This window comes from Melitaea cinxia, chromosome 18 (assembly GCF_905220565.1).
Source record: "Melitaea cinxia chromosome 18, ilMelCinx1.1, whole genome shotgun sequence".
Classification (NCBI taxonomy): domain Eukaryota; kingdom Metazoa; phylum Arthropoda; class Insecta; order Lepidoptera; family Nymphalidae; genus Melitaea; species Melitaea cinxia.
The window spans coordinates 10,645,692-10,661,317 of NC_059411.1; the positions used below are offsets into that span (position 1 = coordinate 10,645,692).

The following is a 15,626-nucleotide window of genomic DNA, read 5'->3' on the forward strand; positions in this document are numbered from 1 at the left end:
ATTTCGTGTATTAGTGTAAAAAATTATTTATTAAATACATTCAAAATTATGTATACTTTTTTCAGTTAACGTAAAACGTTCTGGCCAGAAATTATAAACAGTTACCGAAAAACAAAAATATTGACAGTTTCCCTAACGGTCATGATTAGGATATGAGAAATATATAAGTTTATGATACAGAGGCCTAATTTATCCAGGCTGACGGACGTAAAATCGATTAAAAATGGTTGACGGGGAAAACAACAAAGCTACCGTCGATACGGTGCAGGTTGCGCTAAGAATTAGGCCTTTGATGCGGACGGAGATTGAAAGAGGGTGTGATGAGTGCATTGAGGTAGTGCCTGGGGAACAGCAAGTGCAGATTAAAGACCTAGCCTTCACATACAACTATGTGTTCCCTCAGCATATCACACAACAGGAATTCTATGATACGGCTGTTAAAGGTCTTATTGGCAAATTATTCCAAGGTACGTAAAAATATATGAAATGGATATCAAATAGTTTATTAATATTTAATTGCATTCATCCTGTAACATCCTACTGGTGGTTATTATGTAGGAGAAAGGATTGGAGCTTAATCCACGCTGCTCCACCGCGGGTTGGTGGACATGTTCCCTACTATGAGTAATGATCACTATCGGGTATTTCCGATAACAATCCAGACCAACGGCTGAACATGCTCTCTGAGACACGGTGGAGAGCCATCCTGAACAGGAATCGAACCTACAATCCATCAGTGTTTTAGATAACTACTCACAGAACTACAGCAGAGTAGTTGTAATATTTAATACTTAGAATAAAATGTTTAATTGCACATGTTTTAATTTTTCTGAATTATATCACAAAAGTGAAAACTTATTTTTGTCTAAATATATTATCTTTAAGAAAGTGCCAATTTAATGATTAAATCACTGATCATTGGTGGCAAATCATCATAAATTTCATTGTATGCAAATTTGCATAAATTTGTCCAATAAACTTGCCCATTTATATCCACTTGGGATCTTGATGCATATAAGAATCGATTAAATTGTATCTTTCTTATAAGCTGAAATACTATATATACTTGTATTATAGCCGATTTTGGTTTGAATTTTTCTAAAATTTAATATTCTCGTGTCACAATGTTAGTTACAATACTCCTCTGAAACGGCTGGACCGATTTTTATGAAATTTCGTGTGCATATCGGGAAGGTTTGAGAATTGGCCAACATCTATTTTTCATATCCCTATGTATAAAAGGGGGGGGGATTAAGGGGGTTTATAACATATATGGCAAACAACATTTGCGGGGTCAGCTAGTATTTCTATAACAAACTATATTATATACAACTGAAACAAGAAAATCATTTAAATAACTGAATAATAAACTGCTCAACAATTTTCTAATAAAATTTCTTCGAAATGCATTTGTTAATTTTTGTTATTATTTTTTAGGATATAATGTTACAATACTTGCCTACGGACAAACTGGATCTGGTAAAACATACACAATGGGTACTAACTACTCAGGATCTGATGGTGACTTTACTAGATTAGGTATTATTATGTCATTTTTATTGTACTAAGCTTTATTTGGTTTACTAAATAAGAAATTTTTTATTTTTATTGAAATGAAGTATTATTTAAACGTTATTTATACACTTTATGCATAATTGATTAAAGGTATTTGTTTTATTTTATTTTTGGCTACTCAGATTAATAAAAAGTTATTGTCTCCCTCGTCGCATTTGCAACAAAAAAAATTAAAAAATAAAATTTGAAGTAGCAAGTTTTTAACTTATGTCAATTATTTATATTATTAGATCTAGTTTTTATAACATTCGAATACAATCTGAGGTAAATATTAGTGAACGTGTTATTAATTGTCTTTGACTGATTCATTGGCTCAGTTAGCAGTGACCTTACTTTCCTCTCCAGTGTTGTAGGTTCGATTCCTGGTTTAGCTCTGGATGTAAAAGAAATTGAAATGAGATGAAGATGTTAAAGAATACTATAAATGTATTTGTCAGTTGGTTCTTAACTAAAATCTAGATATTAACCTTGAGAACAAACAACTGTGTGTATAAATTAAATATTTATTTATACACTGACTTCACAGGTGTAATTCCTCAAGCCGTTGCTGATATATTTGATTTCATAGAGACACATGAAGACAAATTCATATTTAAAGTGACTGTTTCCTTTATGGAACTATATCAAGAGCAATGTTACGATTTACTATCGGGGAAGGAGAGGGGTCATAGTATTATAGAAATTAGAGAGGATATCAACAAAGGAGTTATTCTACCAGGTAAATATTTTTATTATTAATAAAATATTGGGTTAGACCTAGGCGGACGTTCCGAGACCAAATAAGGGACCTCTTGAAAAAAGGCCAGGTCAAGATTACCCTAAACCGATGAGCATCTATGAATGGAATAATGAAAGTGCGAAAGCGAAAGAAGTATGTAAGGATCGTAGCAAGTGGACAGAAGTGGTCTCTGCCTACCCCTACGGGAAAGAGGTGTACATAAATAAATATAATAATATTAACCATTGTTAATATTATACGAATTGTACCAAGACAACCAAGTTTTTTTTAATCCCTAATGCATCATTAAACAAAGTGTGTTTTAGAACTATGTGTTTAATTTATAAGTGAAGTGTTTTTAATAACAGTATTTAGATTTATTGATTCTTTTGCTAAAGCATTATCAAAGAAATTATATAGTAAAATATGTATGAATTCATTTTTCCAGGCATATCAGAGCTTGCAGTATCTTCAACAATGGAAACAATGTCAGTTTTAGAGCGTGGTTCAGCGGGACGTGTGACTGGCTCCACGGCTATGAATCAGGCCTCTAGCAGGAGTCATGCTGTCTTCACTATTGTCATTGCTAAAGAAAGCAGGAGTGATAAGTATGTGTTATTGATGTTAAAGAGATCGTACATATTCAATGGTTTCATAATTATATAGTATCATTACAACCACTAGTTCTGATGTCCCTTAAAATTTCCTAACCAATATCCCAGACACAATCCATTTGTAACTGATTAATGTATTTGATATAGAAACATAGCCACAACATCAAAGTTCCACCTTGTGGATTTGGCTGGTTCAGAACGCATTAAAAAGACAAAGGCTAGTGGCGAGCGTCTGAAGGAAGGTGTCAAGATCAACCAAGGGTTACTTGCACTCGGAAATGTCATATCTGCTCTTGGAGATGGAACCAATAGAAGTTTTATTAGTTATAGAGATAGCAAGCTTACAAGATTATTGCAGGGTAAGTAACAATATTAAATTATAAAATTGATGTAAAATAAAATGTTTTATGCAATAAATTCTAGACACAAACAAAATGTTAAACTGTTACACAGTTTGTGCCTTAAATCTTATGAGATACTCGATTTATTAGGCAAGGCTATGAAGTATAATTCAAAAAGTTTAGAAACGATTGTCAGCTAAGCAAATTAATTTTTCGTAAATGTAAAAAAAAGTTTTAATTTTTTTTACTGAAATTGTCTTTAAGATGACTTTGAGATAGTTTTATTTTTTTGGATTTAACCCCTGAAAATTTGTTAACATGAAAGTTCTCACTGCTTTTTAACCGACTTCCAAAAAGGGAGGAGGTTATCAATTCGACTATTTTTTTAAATGTATGACTGTTACCTCAGATTTTTGAAAGGTGGTGTGTCATGTGACTCCCTTTAAATTGAATTGGTCTCTGATAAGTTCTTTTTGAGTTATATCTAATAATGCGTATTTACTTGACTATTTTTTTATCAAGCTACGTTGTATTATACTGTATAACTTTTTACTGGGTGTACTGATTTTGAGGATTTTCTTTTAATCAAAAGCTGATGCTTGTCCTGTGGTACTATTTAAATTTGATCAAGATCTGATGTGTAATCTTCGATGACGCGTATTTACTTGACTATTTTTTCGTCTACCTGCGTTGTGTTACTTGACGATTAGTTGAAGTCGTTTTTTTTTTTCGTTTTCGAGCAAACAATTATTTTTTATCAACAGACAGTCTCGGTGGTAACTCCCTGACACTGATGGTCGCGTGTGTCAGTCCAGCTGACTACAATCTGGATGAAACGGTATCAACGTTACGATATGCGGACCGTGCGAGGCGTATTCGTAACAAACCTATTATTAATCAAGATGCGAAAGCTGCTGAGATCGTCAGGTAGTTATTTAGTTGATATTCAAACTGTTTACCTTTAATCCTAGTTTTTATTTATGTAGATCAACCCAGTGCAAATTTTTTAAATTTTTTGAAACTTACAATTTCAAATTATTTAGTTAATATTGGTGACGACTAACATAATTAGGGAATAACTGCATGGTTTAAAATCAACCTTAATATTTGTATATAAATACTAGCTGACCCCGCAAACGTTTCTTTGCCATATATGTTTTTAACCCGCTTAATCCCCCCCCGTATAACTTAGGGGTATGAAAAATAGATGTTGGTTTCTCAGACCTACCCGATATGCCCACAAAATTTTATTAAAATCGGTTGAGCTGTTTCGGAGGAGTTCAATGCTTAACACCATGACACGAGAATTTTATATATTAGATATAATAAAATTGTGGAGGTGCAGCTTTTGTTTTCGAATTTAAGGGGAAATCCTTTGCCCAACGTTTAATTGCTGTTGTTAGACTAATACTTGTGTTGTCATATTGCATTTTAGAATAGAATGATGTTTCTCGATAATAGTTAAGAATTTATTTTATCCTCTTATAACATAATTCAGTTTAGAATAGAAATAAAAGAGTAGTTATATAACTAGACAAGAACTTCACACATATGCTTAATGGATAGAAATTAAATAATATTTTTCTTTAGTATGTTAAAGACAAATCGTGAAAGGGTTCCTTTTGCGATTTTTTTTCTAATTTACTAATATAAAATAATTTTCGTCCATTACACAGACAGGTGAAGTTCGTCTCTAGTTCTGCTTTCGTACTATCAAATAAACGATTATCAATAATCAATCCCGCAGGTTAAACAACTTAGTAAATGAACTCAGACTTCAATTAGTCGGAAAGCTTCCAACAATTAGTGAACAAAACAATGAACAACTTCAAGAACAACTAGACAAAGAAAAGGCAAGATATGCAGAACTTCTCAAAAAACATAAACAAGTTACAGAACATCTTAGCAATATGTTGGTAGAAAATACGAATTTGTGTGAAAAAGCTCTTTTAGCGGAAGCAGCAAAAGAAAAAATAGAACGTAAATTGAACGAATTGACAGAACAATGTAATCAGACAATAGAAAATATAAACACGACAGACTTCTCACAAGATGAAGGACAGAAAACAACAGTTGTTGATTATCTTAAAGAAATTAAGACGAGATTAGAAGATTTGCAGTCTGTGAACTTGAAAACAAATGAAGAATTGATAGATCATGAAATTAAATTGTCCTTTGTCAAAGAAGATGTTGATGGAGAAAAGGTTGATGAGGAGGTGTTATTAACTGAGGATCAAGCAGTTTTGGAAGAAGAAAAGAGAGCCATGGGACAGGTATTTAAAAATAAAAGTATTTGTTTTTAAATTTTTCAAAATATACTCTTTACAAATAGTCTTTCTTTGTGGCAAATACTTTTTAGTAAAAATTGATCGTTGTTATAGTAATTATCAATAGTTATAATAATTTAACTTATGTTTAGTGAGAGATCTACAAACTTTCTATGTTGTATAGGTGGCACTAAACCAAGAATTACAAGAACTGAACCGCGCTATGGCTATCAAGGCGTCAGTAGTCCAAGCTATACTGGCTAATAACAAGGAGATGTTAGACAGCCATCACAATCTACGAGAGAACGAGGAGAAGATATCTCAGCTGGAAAAAGAGAGGGACGAGCTTTTGCAACAGTTGAAACAGACTAAGGTATATGTTTAAATAAAAACTTTTTTAAAATAGTACTTTTTAAGAAAAGAAAAATATATGCTATTTAGAAATTTCTCTGGTAAATGTAGATTATCAGAATTGAAGAAGAAAAAAAAAAAATGAATGTGCTTTAGACCACACGACTGAAGTAAAATCAAAACTAAACTCTCTTTCTATCTCCACTAACTTATGTTTTCCTCTCAACTTCCGTTCGCGTCGCCCTATCACACTTTTCGTAACGCTCTCGTCACGCATTCACCAGCTTATTCCCTAAGTCAAGCGTGCGTAAAGTAATTTTACTTCAAAAATGTAAAAGTAACCAAATAATCTAGTTAGATTTAAAAAGTAGCCTAATAAAGTTTATTTACAGGTATTTATGTATTTAGCATTAACCTGTTAACTAATTTTTTTTTTGTTAGTCTAAAGATCCGTCACACGAAGAGCGGCGTACAAAGGTATCAACATTAGAGTCTGAGATATCAGAATTGAAGAAAAAATGTCAGCATCAGGCCAATATTATCAAGACGAAGGAAAAGAACGAAGCCAAGATAGCTGCTTTGAATGCCGAGTTACAAGCAATGAAGGCTACTAAGGTAAAAATGAAACTAGTGAGTTAGCTAAATGACGTCATTCTTAATTCAACATGGCGGTCTTAATGAAGAAATGAAATTATTGTGTAGTAATAAAATTAAATGTTAGTAGAGAAAGTTCGGAGCTTTGTCGGTAGGCATTTAACTATGTGTATATTACAATATTTGAAATATGAATATGATTAAAATAACAGTTTCTAACTACACGTTTTTCGCATGTAGGTACTTGTTGAAGTTTTGTTTTGCTTATTTTATTTTAATCACACCCCAATAATAAGGGGGCTTAAATAGGGCCTGTTTTAAAGGGCACGGGATCATCATACAGGCTTCAACACAACTACAAGTATACCTTTTATTAATAAAATTTACAACATTGAAAACCGTATAGTAGGGAAGTGCATGAGGTTAAAACGTTATTTTTCGGGCATCACGGAGACCTATTGGCTTTTTAAAAAATTGCCGCTAAAAAGAAAGAAAGGAATAGAAAATTAAAATAATTATATTCGAGCTCGTCAGATATTCTAAGAGAGTATATTCGGCGAATGCTTGAATTAATCATTATTCAAAAGAAAAAAAAAGAAAGAGCGTAAAATAAGAGAGATGCGAATTGGGAAATAAATATTGAACTTGTCTCTGGAGCAAGATTCTGTATGTGTGATGAAATAAATAAATAAATACCTATATAGTTGCACGTGCGCGGCTTGTGCAAATCGGTAGATTATATTATCTCCACGATCCTTTTACTGCGCAATTCTTTTTGCTTTGTTTAAATTGTCTATATTTTTATTGATTTTAGAAATTAACTCTTTTGTATGTAATTAGTTCACCGTGACTTAATGAGACATGTTTGATTTTTTCTAACGATTGATATGTTTTTACTAATTTTATCGGTTTGTGTTAGAGGGATCACATCATCATCACAGCAGCCTTTCGCAGTCCACTACTGGACATAGGCCTCCACAAGTTCACGCTAAAAATGGCGTTAACTCATGTGTTTTGCCCATAGTCACCACGCTGGGCAGGCGAGTTGGTGATCGCAGGGCTGGCTTTGTCCCACCGAAGACGCTGTTGTCCGTCTTCGGCCTGTGTATTTCAAAGCCAGCAGTTGGATGGTTATCCCGCCATCGGTCAGCTTTTTAAGTTCCAAGGTAGTAGTGGAACTGTGTCTTTTAGTCGCCTCTTATGATACTCACGGGAAGAGAGGGGGTGGCTATATTCCTTGATGCCATAACCACACAGCATAGAGGGATAAAGCACTCATAAAAAGTACTAAAGTATAAGGTGCAATATTGGCTATATTATTCTCGCTTGTGTTAATTCCAAAATCCACTTCTCGAGCTTTTTCTCTTTTTTTTTCTTCTTTCTTTGTACCGTTCACCACCAACGGACACGCGGTCCACGTCCCAGCTTTACCAGGCAGTCACAGGACTGTCGATTTGTAGTTCGATTAATGAATCGTCCGTCGTATTATAGTGTGTTTAATAAAATTTAATTAGGCATGGACATTTTAGAGACCGTGGATGTTAATTTTAAATTAAAAAAAAAAAAAATGTACAATAACTAATCCACCAGGTGAAAATAATCCGTCAAATGCGTGAGGAAAGCGAGAAGTTCCGTAAGTGGAAGCTGGACAACGAGCGCGCGCTGCTGCGCCTGCGCAACGAGGACCGCAAGCGAGCCACGGCCATGGCGCGCATGGAGTCGCTGCACGCCAAGCAGCAGAACGTGCTCAAGCGCAAGATGGAGGAGGCCGTCGCCGTCAACAAGCGGCTCAAGGTATTGTATAGAGCTTTAGACCATATTCATATCGCCATATCGATTCGTATATACAAAACGAGTGTGCTTTAGACCACACGACTGAAGTTAAACTTCTTTAGTTCCTATCTAACGTATATCTTCCTCTCAACTTGCGTTTGTCTCGCCGGATCACATTTTTTGTAACGCTCTCGTCACTGCGGGTTGGCGGATATGTGCCCTACTGTGAATAACGATCGCTATCAGGTATTTATGATAATAACCGGGACCGACAGCTTAACATACTTTCCGAGGCACGGTGGCGTGACCCACAAGGACAGACATCCAAACCGCAAAAGGAATATTTGTACAAATACAAACATCCATCCCAAGCGGGATTCGAAACCGAAAACAGTCGATATTTTAGGCAACTACTCATACCATTACACCGGAGCGGTTTTTAGCGGTTCCCCAACTTCTAAATATACCCGAACGGTAAAAAATAAATAATAAATAAACGCCTCACCCTTAACAAGATTCTAATTTACTTCAGATTAATTTCCCGTCTCGTTCTGAATGTAATATTATATAATATTATGTATAAATATGTATTTAAAATTATATTACTCATCTGCTATTTAAAACACAGACATTCAGTTTTCTAGGAGAGACACTTCTTAGGAAAACAAGGCCATCTGTGTCTATTTAACGTAATTATATGTTTTTATATTTATTTTGTCAAATAAATTCTTAAACGAAATTCGTGTTTTTAGGAGGCCCTAGATCGTCAAAAGCAAACGGCCATGAAGCGTAACGCGAAGGGCAGCGTGAAAGCGGGAGCAGTGCAGCAGTACATTGAACAAGAACTTGAAGTGCATCTCAGCATCGTAGAGGCAGAGAAGTCGCTGGAAGAACTTATGGAATACAGGTATTGTTATGAAGATATTTACAGTAATACTATAAATCTTAATTTATGTTAATTTGTTATCTATCAAAAATAAGATAAACACAATATTAAACATATACCCCAAACAGCTATATATGTGCAAAACAGTTGCAATTTAATTTTTAAAAACGCTTATTTACGATGAAGTAGGAAACTTGTTAATTAGGATAACAATTGTATGTGGACAGCATATCTTTGGTGATCCGAACCCAAGTAGTACCTTATTTCTGTGGGCATGTAGTTTCAGCTATTCGTAGCTACCATAATACTCACGCACTCGAACACGCAAACGCACACTCACACGCACACGCGCTCACACGCACAAACGCTTAAACGCACAAACGCGCAATCGCATACACGCACGCGCGCTCGCACACACACATGAGGAAACTTTTATAATTTATAAAACTTTAGACAATACTACCGACTATAAATTTTTTACCCTTAATCTTCTTTTAGAAATAGACAAAAAAATAAATATCATAAACTGTTCTTATCATTAGCAACCAATAGACATTGTGCTTCACTAAATTTACACTATCAATAACAGAGTTGTTGAAACATATGCACATCAAACAAGAAGCCAACCTGTCAAGTGCCATTGAAATTATAAATTTAGAAAACAAAAAGTTTTCGACTATCAATAATCTTACCTTGTGTTACGAAAAATTATTATAATAATTAATTTAGTTGTTGATTTTAAAACAGAGCCTGGATAATAGAACAAATAGAGAGCCTCCGCAACAGCACCGATGATGAAAACAACAGAAAGAAGATTGCAGAGCTTGAAGATGACTTGGCTCTCAGAAAGGCACAGATATCTGACTTACAACAGAAGATATTGACTGCTGATCAAGGTGAGATTAAAAAAATGATACTTGCACACATGCTGCCGCTGGACAATTTCTTTGGCCCTTAGATTGCCTGGAACAGAACGCTTTTTAGCGATAAGGCCGACCTTTGTACCTAATGATATATTGTTAAAATCTTTCTTTCTTGTATAGTGTATTATTATAATATATTTTCGCAGAAAACAAATCCCGAACACAATGGGATAACATACAGTCGATGCTTGAAGCTAAGGTCGCTCTGAAATGTCTCTTCGAGCTCTTAGTAGACTCTAAGAGGGAACTACAGAATCAAAGTGAAAAGGGCTTCCAAGCGAGATACGAGGAAGTCAAAGAAGCATATGATAGGCTAATGGTTGAATTTGAAAACAATAAATCTGAGTTTGAACAGCAAATTGCTGCTGTTAAGTTGCAAAATGAACAAAAGGTGAGTATCATTTGAGCATTTAAAATTAAATGGTTCTCTACACACTATAAACTTTAACATATTTCGCCTTAGCCTGTAATATCCCACTATTGGGCATAGGCTTCTTTTCCCACCTAGAAGAAGGATCAGAGGTTAATCCACCACGCTGCTCCAATTAGGGTTGGCGGATATATTCCCTACTATGAGTAACGATCGCTATCAGGTGTACATGATAACAACCGGGACCGATGGCTTAACGTGCTCCCCGAGGCACTGTGGGGAGACCCACAAGGACTGCACAAACACCCAGACCACAGCAAACACCTGTATGGTGTTTCTCATGTGCGGGGATCGAACCCGCAACCGCCAGCGCAACAGGTACAATCCATGGCTGAGACCGTTGCGTCAACGCGGCGTCTAACATATTTAAAATAGTAAAATTTAAACAGTTTTAGTCGAGTAAGAAATAAATAAATATTAATGTTTGTTTTCTTTATTGTCAATATCTAAAAGATAATTCAGAAAATTTTCTAAATTTGCAAGATACTTAAAATGAATCATTGTAGGCTGTACTCTCATTTTATTAAAGAATTTGAGATTAAAGCGCTACACTGCTGAAATGTATATTTATTTCATTGGAGATATTTCTGAGATTTCCTGATTCGCTGAGTACTAGACAAATCCAAGTTCATTAGACCAACCACATCTGTATAATGCAAAAATAAATATTTAATATATTGTTTTAGTTGAGTGCGTTAGTAGCTCTTCAAAGAGGTGTCGTCGGTAGAGGTGATAGAAGCGAAGCGTGCAAACACTTGCAAAATGTGATACAATACCAACAAGATAGATTAGAACAAGTTGAACAAGAAAATGTAAGTTTACTTTACTATTATCATTTTCTAAAATAGAATATATAATAAAATATGAATGGCCTCTTGTATAGATAATTAATGGATTTTTTGCCTGTATTAAATATTTCTACAGCTATATGAGGCGTTTATGAAACTACATATTTCATTTACCTGTTTTCTGATTTATAATGAAAATTACACAATAATACCATATATATTAATCTTATAAATAATAAATATCTTTAAATTATTAATTTCTTTGTAGAAAAAATTAGCCGACGAATTAGAAGAGTTACGGAATGCCGGTAAAAAGGCAAAGAAACGGTCCAAGAAGGAAAATAACGTAGATACTGTTAAAAAGATAGAATACGTAGAACCTACTGATGAAGAAGATGACGAGTTTGAAGACAGAGATAAGGATCCAGATTGGAGAGCTACTCCGCTATTTAAGCGTATACAGGTAGGATGACATATAACTACTTTTGTTAAATTGTTACTAGAATTTCGAATTAAAAAATGTCAACAATCTTCAGATCGTATAGTGCGAAATTTGTAGCGAAAAAAATTCTGTGCATGTGTCCAGGTTGACGCCGCGTTGGCGCAGCGGTAACAGCCATGGATTGTACCTGTTGCGCTGGCGGTTGCGGGTTCGATCCCCGCACATGACAAACATTTGTATTGGCCATACAGGTGTTTGCCGTGGTCTGGGTGTTTGTGCAGTCCTTGTGGGTCTCCCCACCGTGCCTCGGAGAGCACGTTACCGACTGCTTAACGTGCTCTCCGAGGCACGGTGTCCCGGTTGTTATCATGTACACCTGATAGCGATCGTTACTCATAGTAGGGAATATATCCGCCCACCGCATTGGAGCAACGTGGTGGATTAAGCTCTGATCCTTCTCCTACATGGAGAAAGAGGCCTATGCCCAGTAGTGGGATATTACAGGCTGAAACGTTGTGTTCCAGGCGCAACGATCCCGTCTGACGATGAACTTCTCGACGGAGGCGGCGGACGCGAGTGCGCGCGCCGCCAAGCGCGGCAGCGACGGCGCGCCGCACTGCACGTGCCGCGGCAGCTGCTCCACCAAGATGTGCGGCTGCGTCAAGGCCGAGCTCGGCTGCGGCGCCGCCTGCCGCTGCCAGCGCGCGCTCTGCCGCAACCGCCGCCTGTCCTCCGACAGCGACGACAAGGAGAACAACGTGAGCGCTACTCGCACGCTTACTGCTGAACCCTTTTTTTTTTTTTTGATATCGCAGGGTAACCCATTTACGGGTGATATCCAGGATGCCCGGGTAGGCATTTCTAGACCGTATGTCGGCTTAGCACTTGGGGGTGCACTACCGACCAAAACCCCTGCGGGAGCCTTCAGCCGCTTTAATTGGAGGGTCCCGGATCTGCAGGCAACAGGATCCCTCCAGAGACAGGCTGGCCTCGGCGAAAAGACCAGACTTCTCCTCCATACCGCTGCACCCTGCACCAGTGTACCGCAAGAGACACGAGGCGTGGACGGCGAAGGAGAACGACGCGAGCTATACTCGCACGCTAGCTACATCTGAAAATATAGGGCAGCCCGACTGGTGTAATACCTCGACCATACAGAAGAGCAAGGCTAAATAATACAGTTCTCAAAATTCTTAACTTTAAAAGATAAAAAACTTGAGCCCAATAAAAATAACTATAATCATCCATTTGATCATTGAAATTATTGTCTACGTACCCTCTATTTGATAAAAAGTCCTATGTCCTGGATAGTTATTTCATTAATCTTTTTTTTATTATTATAAATGTGCAAATGTATATTTATTTTATCTTTTTTGTTTTTTCAGCCTTCCAGTACTGAATACTCATTAGATACGACGCCACAATCATCCTACTTTGATAAACGGTAAACACATTTTATGTAATTTTTATATCATTCAATAATCATACGTTTATTTAAGCTGTTCATTCATACATATGAAAATATTTAGTTTTGAAACGTCACAGGAATTGGACAAAATCGCAGATAAATTAACCGATACTAAAATAAAAACTGATAATAATCAAACTCCAAGACGAATTCCGCGTACTTTGCGTCCAATGTCAGAGAGAATGCCACAGACAAAGAGTCGAACACACAAATGGATGTTAGCACTATTATTATACAACACTTGCGTCGCTCCTATGTCTTCATATTGTGCAAACAGCATATTTCAATACGGAATCGATGTAGCCAAGTATAATGTGATGTCTAACATCTTCAAATATTTACTAAAAGAGGTTACTTAATCTTAATACGGTTTTGCGGACTATGCTCTTACAAACTTTGAATTACTAATATATTATAAACATTCCAATATAGAAATTAATTATAGACCAATTGTGATAAATAATTGTTTTCTATTTTAAGGCATAACGAGAAATATACATTCTATAAGAATTTATCTGGAATTTGGCACATTTTTAAAAGGAGGGAAACTATTTAAATTGACCGTGTAAGTGCATAGTTCTGCAAGGCTCTATATCAAATTGTTGTATATTTGTAAAGATTTAGTAGTTTTATATTTACGTTATTTTTTATTTGGGTTATTTGTATTGTAGAGTTGCAGAACTATGGCTATTACTTTATTTAATTTGCTTTTAGTAGAAAAAGATTATCTTCAATATTTTTGTGACATCCAGAAGTTGTGTAGTGTTTTATATTTCTTGAGTAATCATAATTATACATTTTAAAACTATTTTCAGAGATCACCTTGACGCTACATATGTAAAGAAGAAGAAAAGCTATTTTTTTCCACAAGATGCGGCAAATGGCGACGTCAAAAATAACCAAGTGAAGGTGAGAATATTTATCCTAAATGATTTATTAATATTTTAGTTTCATTCGATTAATTTAACTAATATTATAAAAAAATCTTAAAATTACAAATATTCATGTTTTTTTTTAAATTACTTGCTGGTTTTCTGTTTGAAAAGTGTATGATGTCTGTCTTTTCAATTTTAAATTATAGCACAATAATTTGTTACAATATACTCCAAAACATCCTATTCAATTTTTATCTTAACTTTAAAATAATTATTTCTTCAATTTATTTTCAGACTGAATAAAATATCGCCTTATGTTCTGTGCATCGCCTCTGCATCCAAGTTTTATTAATAAGAATTAAAATAATGTGCCTTTCGTATTATATGAATTCGTACAATGTATTATAATCAAAATTCTTTTATTCAGTGATGGAAGCTGAGAAAATTGTGTGTCCTACTATCGTTGATATTAAATTGATGGAGTAGATCTCTAAATAAAGTTATATTTATTAACAAATAACAAGTTTTGTTTCATTTTAACACGGTCGTATAAAAAATTAGATGTGTAACTCTTTAGCAACTTTCGCCGTTGTCTAGCCGAGCCAAGTTGCGACTAGCATTAGCAAACGATGGTACATTAGATTTTTTGCTATTATTAAAATATAAATAAATTTCACTTTTCCATTATTGATATTGGTGTACAATAATTGTGCTTGCTTGTCGAATTGAGTAACCTCCTCCTTTTTTGAAGTCGGTTAATAAATGTTTTTTTGATACCTGTTCTGATACCTTGATATGGTAATAAAAATAATTTTATCGAACTCCCTGAACTGAAAAATTCCTAATTTTATTGATGAGATCCCAGAAATTGTTTATTATGGTATCTTTCTTGTTTTTCATAAAATTGATTTATATTTACATTGTAAAGACAAACTTGAAAAAAAAAAACGATTTTTTAGAAATCGATCTTTTGGATCTCGATTTTTTATGAATCGATTTATCAGGTTACGATTCAAATCGATTTAAAAATCGATTTTTTTTTTGGAAAGTATCGCCAACCCTAGTACTGACCGCGCCAAAGTTCTTCGGTGATCAGACGATTCGCACAAGAACCGGTGTATTCAACATGGTATGGACGCCGGCAACAAATATGTAAAAAAATTGTACTGTTCAGGTCGTTTAACTTTGTGACGTAATATTTTTATTTTCTGTTTTTTTTCACATTAATTCCATATTTTACAACATTTAATTGTTAAGTTATTATACATATAGTTATAGATCTAGTTCGTCTCGGGAATAACGTCATTTCATTTGTAGCTAAATATTTAACTGAATTTATGAACGAAAAGATTACACAATTTTTTTGTTAAAAAAATTATAGTTAAAAAAAACTAAAAAACCACGCTTTTATAGCTAATCGAACTAAAAAGTAGAAAATAGTTTTTGATTACAAAGAGTTTATATTACAGTAGTAGAAGATCGAACAATCAATACTTTAAAATAAAATTATAATAAAATTTAAGTTATTAAGAGAATAATTCAATTCAGAGTAAAAACCGTGGGGTGCATTTTACTATATTT

At 34.8% G+C, this 15,626-nt stretch overlaps 1 protein-coding gene across 1 annotated transcript; it reads left to right on the plus strand.

The window, feature by feature from the left end:
• The first annotated feature begins 223 nt into the window (after window positions 1-223).
• Window positions 224-14,073, plus strand: LOC123662196 (chromosome-associated kinesin KIF4-like). The gene is made up of 19 exons (XM_045597076.1): window positions 224-467; window positions 1,438-1,539; window positions 2,102-2,293; window positions 2,742-2,901; window positions 3,055-3,266; window positions 4,013-4,175; window positions 4,996-5,521; window positions 5,700-5,888; window positions 6,308-6,481; window positions 8,051-8,254; window positions 8,986-9,140; window positions 9,867-10,015; window positions 10,189-10,433; window positions 11,159-11,284; window positions 11,529-11,723; window positions 12,227-12,460; window positions 13,088-13,146; window positions 13,232-13,520; window positions 13,986-14,073. The coding sequence occupies exons 1-19, from the start codon at window positions 224-226 to the stop codon at window positions 13,995-13,997; spliced, it is 3,630 nt and encodes a 1,209-aa protein (XP_045453032.1). The 3' UTR covers window positions 13,998-14,073.
• Window positions 14,074-15,626: the final 1,553 nt, after the last annotated feature.

Bases quoted from the DNA above. Each gene is read 5' to 3' on its own strand.
- LOC123662196 (XM_045597076.1), top strand. From the start codon at position 224: ATGGTTGACGGGGAAAACAACAAAGCTACCGTCGATACGGTGCAGGTT. The intron at 5,889-6,307 runs GTATATGTTTAA...TTTTTTTGTTAG, and splicing joins AACAGTTGAAACAGACTAAG to TCTAAAGATCCGTCACACGA. The intron at 11,285-11,528 runs GTAAGTTTACTT...ATTTCTTTGTAG, and splicing joins AACAAGTTGAACAAGAAAAT to AAAAAATTAGCCGACGAATT.